Below are 10,852 nucleotides of genomic sequence, written 5' to 3' on the forward strand. Positions count from 1 at the left end.
TTATCAACTCATGGAGGTCTGGATTTGGAGTCACACTGAAAATTAAAGTGGAAACCACACTACAGGCTGATCCAACTTTGATGTAATGTCCTTAAAACAAGTCAAAATGAGGCTCAGGAGTGTGTGGCCTCCACGTGCCTGTATGACCTCCCTACAACGCCTGGGCATGCTCCTGATGAGGTGGCGGATGGTCTCCTGAGGGATCTCCTCCCAGACCTGGACTAAAGCATCCGCCAACTCCTGGACAGTCTGTGGTGCAACGTGGCGTTGGTGGATGGAGCGAGACATGATGTCCCAGATGTGCTAATTGGATTCAGGTCTGGGGAACGGGCGGGCCAGTCCATAGCATCAATGCTTTCCTCTTGCAGGAACTGCTGACACACTCCAGCCACATGAGGTCTAGCATTGTTTGCATTAGGAGGAACCCAGGGCCAACCGCACCAGCATATGGTCTCACAAGGGGTCTGAGGATCTCATCTCGGTACCTAATGGCAGTCAGGCTACCTCTGGCGAGCACATGGAGGGCTGTGCGCCCCCCCAAAGAAATGCCACCCCACACCATGACTGACCCACCGCCAAACCGGTCATGCTGGAGGATGTTGCAGGCAGCAGAACGTTCTCCACGGCGTCTCCAGACTCTGTCACGTCTATCACATGTGCTCAGTGTGAACCTGCTTTCATCTGTGAAGAGCACAGGGCGCCAGTGGTGAATTTGCCAATCTTGGTGTTCTCTGGCAAATGCCAAACGTCCTGCACGGTGTTGGGCTGTAAGCACAACCTCCACCTGTGGACGTCGAGCCCTCATACCACCCTCATGGAGTCTGTTTCTGACCATTTGAGCAGACACATGCACATTTGTGGCCTGCTGGAGGTCATTTTGCAGGGCTCTGGCAGTGCTCCTCCTGCTCCTCCTTGCACAAAGGCGGAGGTAGCGGTCCTGCTGCTGGGTTGTTGCCCTCCTACGGCCTCCTCCACGTCTCCTGATGTACTGGCCTGTCTCCTGGTAGCGCCTCCATGCTCTGGACACTACGCTGACAGACACAGCAAACCTTCTTGCCACAGCTCGCATTGATGTGCCATCCTGGATGAGCTGCACTACCTGAGCCACTTGTGTGGGTTGTAGACTCTGTCTCATGCTACCACTAGAGTGAAGCACCGCCAGCATTCAAAAGTGACCAAAACATCCGCCAGGAAGCATAGGAACTGAGAAGTGGTCTGTTACACTGTGTTGTTTAAGTGTTCCCTTTATTTTTTTGAGCAGTGTATATATATATATATATATATATAATAATAATAATTATGCCCCCCCACTTCTAAAACGAAAAGTTGCGCCCCTGCTAAAAACTACTCCAAAAGCCAAAATTCTTGATGTTCTTTCAAACAAACATGTTATTTTGCTCTATGAAAATGTATTTAGTTTTGCATGCTTTTTATAAACATAAAAAATATGAAGCATTGCAAATGATTTGGCTTTTGTTAGTGGCAGAGGGCGGTGAGTTGCTTTTGCCAGCTGCGGTGGCGGGAGGTGGAGGGTGGCTCTTGATGTTCTTCTGACACTTGGGGATATGTTGCTCTGCTGGACCTGGGGCAAACTGGCAAGCACAGTGAGGGCAGGTCAAGTGTTCATCATTGTCTTGGATAGGTGGTTGGCCCTGCACAGCACCTGTTGCTGGAACATGGACATGGCACAGATTGCGAATGAATGCCTCATTTATGCCTCCAGTTGTTCTTCTTTAGCTGTAAATCAAGGCCAAAACCATATTTACCAGAGGTGCATGTATAAGAAATTAGAAAAATACCATTATTTCTTCAGTAAGATAAATACGTTTTGGGAAAACTCCAGATAGGTAGGCCGGTCGAATCTAGCTTTCTGGTCGGCTGGACCTACCTACCAAGCAGATAGCTAGGTCCAGCTGGCCGGTTAGACAGCTAGGTGCGTCTGGCTGGCCAGCCAGATACCTGGGTCCTAGCTATCTGGCCGGAATTTGGCCCCCATAAGAGTATAGTTGAAAATCCCTGTCATAGCCTTTCTAAGGATAGCCTTTCCACTCCCTATTTAATATTGCTCTTGAGACTGACTGGTTCGAACCAGGTTTCCTGCATGTCACAATAATGTGTTAACCCACTTAGCTAAAAACCTATAGGGATAACACACTTGGGGGAGCACCCCACAGTTTGGGAACCACTGATGTAAAGGACAGCATGCTGCTTGCCCGAGTAATGCTTTCCCTTGATTCAGCTCATATGGAGACTCGAACTCAGGACCTCTGCCTCGAAAACATGTGACGGCCCTCCTGAAGTGTTCCAACCCATGTGCTATTATAAAAGGCCTTCTTCAATTGCACAAGGAGCGACACTTCAGGCTGAGTGAGTTTCACAGATCTCCATCTGCTACACTAATACAAGTCTTCCTGATCCAGCAAGGTTACTCATCAAAGGAGTGTGATTATGTGATCCATGCCTATGTGATGAGAACCTTGCCTGAGACCTGAATACATGTTTTAGTTTGTGTTACACATGGCCACTAGTGTGTGTCCCAAGTTCAAATGTAAACCGACTGTATAAATTTGGGGGCATGTCAAGTACACATGAAATATTCATGGGCATTTAGCTAGCTTGCTGTTGACTAGTTCTACCTGAGAGATAAACGTTTGGTTGTTATTTTACTTTACACGTATATTATCCTTTTTTTTGCTGGATATTTGTATTTTTTGTGTTTTGGGTGACCCGGAGTCATACACAATTGTGTGTTTCTCTACAATGATTAATCCACAGATAAAATTGGAATCCTAGTTAGTTTTTAGTTCATCTTTGATAAATCTCTATTTGTTTGTCTTTCAAGCACCCACGTTGGTTTGTATGCTTGTGAAAACCAATGAGCAGATGGGAGAGCCGGGATGTACAGCGCGTCAAATGTCTCAAATAGAACAAAGTTCTATTTCAGCATCCGGCAGCATTGACAAGCACGACCAGTGTGGATTAAATTATATATATATATTAATAAAATGTACACAAATGTATTTTGCAATGCTTGTGCATACAACACGGCCAGTTTGGTTTCCCTGTTAGATGTGTTCGTTTCAAGTCTGCAGCAAGGGTATTCATTATAAGGGTAACGTGACTGACTAGCTTAAGACTTTGTTAGCCTGCTTAGCTAAAGCCTAGGTATTGGTCCTGTTACTTGGATGAGTCTCTTCAAGGAGGAGGTCAAATAAGCTAGTGGCAAGGCCTCCAATGTTTTGGAGATACCTCTACCTGAGGTAGAACAAAACACAACCATGTTTTTTCACACCTCTAATATCTCCCATTTATGAAACGGATGCTAGTGTAAAAATGGTTTACTGCAAAAGTGGTAGAATGTATAGATATGGTGAGACACCCCCTAAACTAAAAAATATCTGAAAAATGCCTGGCTAAAGGGGGATGGGCCACATAAACTCATGTCACTAGAGCCAGACCCATTTGTTTTCTTGGGTCCGTTACCGATTCTGATTTTTTGGGGGGACAAAACTTACAGATACCAAAATATCTGCTGATATACTGTCTTACAGCGGGGAAATGAAAAAGTGTAAATATTGGTTATCTGTTGAATTATCTTCCGATACCAATATAACAGTAAAAGGCCAATATCAGCCGATAATACATACAGTTGAAGTCGGAAGTACATACACCTTAGCCAAATATATTTAAACTCAGTTTTTCACAATTCCTGACATTTAATCCTTGTAAAAATTCCCTGTCTTAGGTCAGTTAGGATCACCACTTTATTTTAAGAATGTGAAATGTCAGAATAATAGTAGAGAGAATGATTTATTTCAGCTTTTATTTTTCATCACATTCCCAGTGGGTCAGAAGTTTACATGCACTCAATTAGTATTTGGTAGCATTACCTTTAAATGTTTTAACTTGGGTCAGACATTTCGGGTAGCCTTCCACAACCTTTCCACAATAAGTTGGGGGAATTTTGGCCCATTCCTCCTGACAGAGCTGGTGTAACTGAGTCAGGTTTGAAGGCCTCCTTGCTCGCACATGCTTTTTCAGTTCTGCCCACAAATGTTCTATGGGATTGAGGTCAGGGCTTTGTGATGGCCACTCCAATACCTTGACTTTTTTGTCCTCAAGCCATTTTGCCACAACTTTGGAAGGATGCTTGGGGCTATTGTCCATTTGGAAGACCCATTTGCAACCAAGCTTTAACTTCCTGACTGATGTCAATATATCCAGATAATTTTCCTCCCTCATGATGCCATCTATTTTGTGAAGTGCATCAGTCCCTCCTGCAGCAAAGCACCCCCACAACATGATGCTGCCACCCCCGTGCTTCACGGTTGGGATGGTGTTCTTCGGCTTGCAAGCATCCCCCTTTTTCCTCCAAACATAACGATGGTCATTATGGCCAAACAGTTCTATTTTTGTTTCATCAGACCAGAGGACATTTCTCCAAAAAGTACAACCTTTGTCCCCATGTGCAGTTGCAAACCGTAGTCTGGCTTTTTTATGGTGGTTTTGGAGCAGTGGCTTCTCCTTGCTGAGTGGCCTTTCAGGTTATGTCGATATAGGACTCGTTTTACTGTTGATATAGAGACTTTTGTACCTGTTTCCTCCAGCATCTTCACAAGGTCCTTTGCTGTTGTTCTGGGATTGATTTGCACTTTTCGCACCAAAGTACGTTCATCTCTTGGAGACAGAACGTGTCTCCTCCTGAGCGGTACGATGGCTGCGTGGTCCCATGGTGTTTACACTTGCGTACTATTGTTTGTACAGATGAACGTAGTACCTTCATGCGTTTGGAAATTGCTCCCAAATGAATGAATCAGACTTGTGGAGGTCTACAATTTTTTTTCTGAGGTCTTGGCTGATTTCTTTTGATTTTCCCATGATGTCAAGCAAAGAGGCACTGAGTTTGAAGGTAGGCCTTGAAATACGTCCACAGGTACACCTCCAGTTGACTCAAATGATGTCAATTATCCTCTCAGAAGCTTCTAAAGCCATGACATCCTTTTCTGGAATTTTCCACAGGCACAGTCAACTTATTGTATGTCGACTTCTGACCCACTGGAATTGTGATACAGTGAATTATAAGTGAAATAATCTGTCTGTAAACAATTGTTGGAAAAATTACTTGTGTCATGCACAAGGTATATGTCCTAACCGACTTGCCAAAACTATAGATTGTTAACAAGAAATTTGTTGAGTGGTTGAAAAACAAGTTTTAATGACTCCAACCTAAGTGTATGTAAACTTCAACTGTATAAAACTTTGATCAACTTGTAATGATAGTTTGTAAACTTGATACACATACAATGAATGCAATTTTTACCATATTGAAACTGAATATGTAAATATTGAATTTGAATGTTTAATCAAATTTAAATTGAATTTTAAAACTGAATGCTATACTCATTCAATTCAGTTTCAAATCATGAAATACAAGATCAATTAATGTATTCAATTATTCAATTTGTGAATTACAAATTCCAAAATATTTAATTCTATTTCAATATCCTAATATAAGTGAAAAAGTATGGAATTTAAATACAATTTCTGTTGGAATGGAAATAGTTCCATTAATTTGGAGTGAGGGTCTATTTTGACTCATTATTGGTGGTGTCACAGCTTCTCCTCTGTTGACAATGGATTATGGAATGTTCCTTCCTACAGGTTCTGCCAGCTGTTCTTCAGGGGACCTGGAGATGCAGTTCTTGTAGACAGGAGATCCCCAGGTGCTGATGGAGAACGTGCCAATGTGTTTCACAGAGAAGGAGAGCAAGGAACTTTGCAATGGGAGGCAGTCCATCATCAAGCCCAAAGTGGAGGTGAGAAGTACACCACCTCTCGTAAGCAAAATTATTGTACCCTTCAATATTTCCTTAATTTAAATTATCAACTCATTCCTATTTATTTCCCTCCTTAGTTTTTCTCCTCATGCAACTTCCCACCAGGAGTACCTTCAAGAGCAGATTGAGGTGAGCATGAATAGTCTGTACTCTTGCACTATCTTTTAAAGACAATGGTTTTCCTGTTGCCTTCTTTGAAAGAACAATCAATAGGAAGGATCAATATCACCAAATAAGTTGTGTATGGATATGAGAGGTAATTCCTCTTGGTCGGTATGTGTTTTATTGATGTTTTTTTAATTCCCTTCATCTCAGTTATTGCGTTCAACTGGCATGGAGGGACATGGCCTCTTAATGTACTTAAAGTCCTCGCCTCCTTTGCATGTCGTGGTGAGTCTCATTTCAATTCATTTTTTATTCAGTAGTCATACTTTGTAGAAGTTGCTCATTAGTTCCTTATGGTACAATTAGTGTCATGGTCAAGTATAATTGGTGTTAAGTCACCAACAGTTGCAAGCAAATTCAGTGACAGCCTCCGTAAGCTCTATCTTCATGCCAGCTGCACTTCCAGTGTGCCCACGGCCACCCATCCATTGCCCAGATGGTAAATGTACATCACTTGAATGACCAAGAGGTACCGCAATAGACATACACTGAATAACAATTAGCTAAACTGTTTAATGATGCTGTCACTGCAGACTTCTGTAAAACAGCACTTTGCTCCACTAAATATTCCTCTTAACAAAATACCAATGAGTCTTGCTCCACAATCAGAATTTGCTCTATGCCAAACTTAATTTTACTTGGAAACAATTTTTTCACAGGAACCACCCAAACCAAACTTAAGAAAACCGAAAAGAATGTACAAAGCATGGGAACTATATGGAAATAGATGTCTACATTGTCAAATAATCAAATATTAATTTCAATATTATTTCTGCCAAGAGATTTCCCTCAATAAATGAGAAATGTATTGTCATCGCTGATATTTAAAAAAAAAAAAATGTAATGCCTTTATAGCTACAGAAAAATACAAAATAGACACCCAAAATGAGATCAAAGTGAAAACGTTTTTTAATAAAAAACAACCATGTACCTGACATACTGGGGAAATGTTATTTTCACATAACAATATCTGAATGTTTGAAGGGGAGTTTTTGTGCACTCACTATGTTTATTTTCATACAGTATTAGTCATTTACTACAACAACAAAAATAGTAACAAGAATATTGCATGAGACAATATCAGACCAATATGTATCGAAGTACATTCGGTTGTATTTCTAATAAAAACAAATAGTGCCAGAGATGAGGGGCTGGTAAAAAAACTGAAGCTGAAAGACAAATTTTACATTTAAATTGTAAAGAGAGCCCCCCCATCCCCCAAAAAACCTATTGTTTCACAAATTGTACAGCAAACACCATTTCCCAAAAGTCCTCAGCATGATGGTCCTTGTTTCATTGATGGGTTTACTCAATCAGCTTCTTCGCCTTGAAGAAACGCCGCAGGTAGAAGACCTGCCATGTTGCCAGCCCAATTAGACAGCACATAGAAAAGATACTGAAGTACAGGACACGCGTGTTGGTGGATTCTGCAATGTGAGGGAAAATATATTTAACTGAATAACAGGTGTGAGTTCATTTAAACCAAGGTTTTACTCCTTTCACAAGACCAGCCAAAGAAAGATTGTGAATCATATGAAACACTGAACATTTTCTGGTAGAGTGGAAACTTGGACCACAAGTTGGACTTTTCTTTCATACATCACTTACCATTTGTGTCCCTCATTTCCTCTTCACGCTTCTTCATGTAGGCAAAATCATTCACAATGGACTCCGATAAGTCCTCGAGGCGTCTTAGTTCAACTTCTAGGGGCTTCAGCTTCTCAACTTTTGCAATCTGAAAAGAGCACCATACATAATAAACCCATGATTATGCACTGGTTGGTTTGAGCCTTGAATGCTGATTTATTTTTTTATTTCACCTTTATTTAACCAGCTGATTGGCTGACAGTCGTGGTATATCAGACCCTATACAAAACATATATTTTTACTGCTCTAATTACATTAGTAACCAATTTATAATAGCAATAAGGCACCTCTGGGTTTGTGGTATATGGCCAATCTACCACGGCTATGGGCTGTATCCAGAATAGCCCTTAGCTGTGGTAAATTGGCCATATACCACACCTCCTCGTGCCTTATTGCTTAATTAACCACTGGATAAACTTAATCACATTAATAGGGTAGGACATAGAATTAGTGTATGACATTTGCATTGTGGACTGGATAAAGATCTGTGTGAGCATGCAAGGATGTTTAAGTCTTCATAATGCACAGCAGCTACAATGCTTTCAGAAGTTGACAGTTAAGAGAAAGTTAGTCTTTCTTAATTTCCAATACAAACAAGAAATGGAGAAAGCTTAGCCATCTTTTTCACATTGTTTGTATTTTCTAATATTGAGACCTCATGCTGACTCATGGCAAGCCACAACAAATCTGACCCAGATGGACCTGGAGAAAGGCGGATGGGCAGTTGGCACTTACCTCTTCGTAATTCTTTGCCTCCACACCATGCTTCATGTCTAAATTGACTAGCTGGTCTGGGACCCTTCCAGTACCTAGACCACAGAATGAAAATACTTATTGTACAGGGGCCAAACATTCCAGGAAATGCAACCTGCTCTCAGAGCATTTCATAATATGTATGTAAATTCCCCACAATTATTTTTGTATGATATGGTACGATTTGTAAATGCCACGAATTTGCTAAATGTATGTTATGAATTCCAATTTGTTGTTGCTAACGTTAGCTAGGTAACTAAGGCAAACGTTTGCTAGCTGCTAACGATAGCTGCTAACGATAGCTAGCTGGCTAAAATGAGTTGGGTTAAGGTTAGGTTAAAGGGTTAGCTAGTAGTTGCAAAGTAGCGAAAAAGTAGTTGCAAAAAGTAGTCTGCGTTATACGCCCTCTCATCCACCATCCCTTCCTCCTTTTGTTCTTGCTTTAAGTTGCCTTCTGTAACCATACCGAACACAGCACATCATACTAACTTCAGTGTTACGTCTAGTCTATGAGACCAGGCTGGGAAATGACTATTTCCCACTTCCAAATCCGGGCCAGTCTGCAAATTTTGTTTAATCATATATATACTCCAAGCTTTTAACTTAAACAACCCAGGCCCATTGCTACATTAGACCACATCTGGTTAAAAACACTCACCTAGGGGGGATTTGCTTTCAAAGCAAACCTCAAACATATCATAGTCCTCTGTTGTAAAGGCAAACTTTCCCTTTGAAGCATCCTCCTTGGAGTACAAGGTGTGACCTGATGAATCTGTGATCTGAAATGGAAATAATTAAACATGTGGTAGGTACATTACACATGTTTGACCCATATAGACACATGCATGAATCAAAGTCAACTAGCTAACGCGTTTACATTTTTAAACATTAGGTACATCATGTTTAATACTTGCATCTAGATAGTGATGGCTATTGAAGTCCTTTGCAGTATTCAGTTAAACCAAGCTGACAGCATTTTATTTTGCTAGCTAACTAACTACATTAGCCAGTGGCTGTTCTATACTGGTTAGCCGTACCGGTTAGCCGCTAGTAGCTACTTAACCCAGACCTGCCCAGTGAAAATCTAACTATTGGCATTGTTCGATACTAGCTAGCTGGTGTAAGTTACATATTCGAGGCTTCCAAGTCAAAAAGTTACGCTAACACTGATTTGATTGCAATGATTTGATACAGTCTAGCTAACGTTAGCAAGCTAGCTAGCGTTCTACGTGTTACCTTGAGATTGGTTTTCGCATTTGGTTGGTCGCTAACTTCGTATTCGCCTGTAACCAGCACGTCTTTGTGGATCTCTTCCCGCAAACATTTTCTAAGATTAACCGGTAAATAGAACGTAATAGAAAAGGTCGAATCAAAAATTACAGAAACAAGTATTAGTAATACACAAAATCTAGACATGCTGTAGCTGGCTCTGTACGCTACAGTCAATCACCACCAAGCTAGCTCGATACTAAATGATACAAAAACGAAAAATAAATTATGCTCAGTTCCGGGTTACGTCACGTGATCTCCTTCCCCGCAGCCTTTTTCTACAAGCGCAAATTGCGCACCATCGTCAACATTGTCAAAAAAACGTCATACTGTTGCTGCTTTGTATCCATTGTATTTTCAGTTACTTGACTTGCACCGTTTTCTGGTAATAACTACTAAATAAATGCAAATACTAATAATGTTATTTACTGGTAGATCGCGCCGGGGGCGGCACCGGGCGCCTGCACATTTTTGGGGGAATGGTGACATTTGCGCGATCGGTTTTATATCGCTCATTTGCACGTCACGTCAATGATATCATGTCACGGTGTGGGACTGTGGGTGAATTAACCTTTTCGGAGTGGGCACCCTGATTCTAGTTTGTGAGCTAGGCAGGCTACTGCCTGGGAAGGTCTCCCACTCAGAAGTAAAAGATGGGGAGGGGAAGCCCGAGGTAGGGGAGCGGGGGAAGTTATCAAATAGCGCACCTCTAACTTTGTACAGTACTAATGCAATTAGTAAAATCAGTCACAATACGATATGCTACCAAATAAACCACAATGCATTCATAATACTGAGAATATATAGTTTCCTCCTGGCTACCCCAACCCTGGTCAACAGCTCCGCACCTCCGCAGCTAACTTCCAAGTCTCCCCAGCTTCTCCACCCAAATCCAGATAGCAGATGTTCTGAAAGAGCTGCAAAACCTGGACCCGTACAAATCAGCTGGGCTAGAGAATCTGGAACCTCTCTTTCTAAAATTATCCGCCGCCATTGTTGCACCCCTATTATTAGTCTGTTCAACCTCTCTTTCGTGTCGTCCGAGGCAGCGGTCATCCCCCTCTTCAAAGGTTGGTGACACTCTAGACACAAACTGTTACAGACCTATATCCATCCTGCCCTGTCCTTCTAAGGTCTTCGAAAGCCAAGTTAACAAACAGATCACTGACCATTTTGAATCT

The 10,852-nt window shown here is 41.6% G+C and overlaps 1 protein-coding gene across 1 annotated transcript; it reads right to left on the bottom strand.

The window, feature by feature from the left end:
- Positions 1-6,613: 6,613 nt before the first annotated feature.
- On the bottom strand, positions 6,614-9,902 carry LOC115172607 (transmembrane emp24 domain-containing protein 10-like). The gene is made up of 5 exons (XM_029730214.1): positions 9,639-9,902; positions 9,061-9,181; positions 8,385-8,458; positions 7,611-7,737; positions 6,614-7,429 (listed from the first exon to the last, which is right to left on the bottom strand). Exons 1-5 carry the CDS (start codon positions 9,816-9,818, stop codon positions 7,308-7,310), a joined length of 624 nt encoding a protein of 207 aa, XP_029586074.1. The 5' UTR covers positions 9,819-9,902; the 3' UTR covers positions 6,614-7,307.
- Between the last annotated feature and the right edge of the window lie 950 nt (positions 9,903-10,852).

The sequence above is a fragment of the Salmo trutta genome, chromosome 33 (genome assembly GCF_901001165.1).
Source record: "Salmo trutta chromosome 33, fSalTru1.1, whole genome shotgun sequence".
Lineage (NCBI taxonomy): Eukaryota > Metazoa > Chordata > Actinopteri > Salmoniformes > Salmonidae > Salmo > Salmo trutta.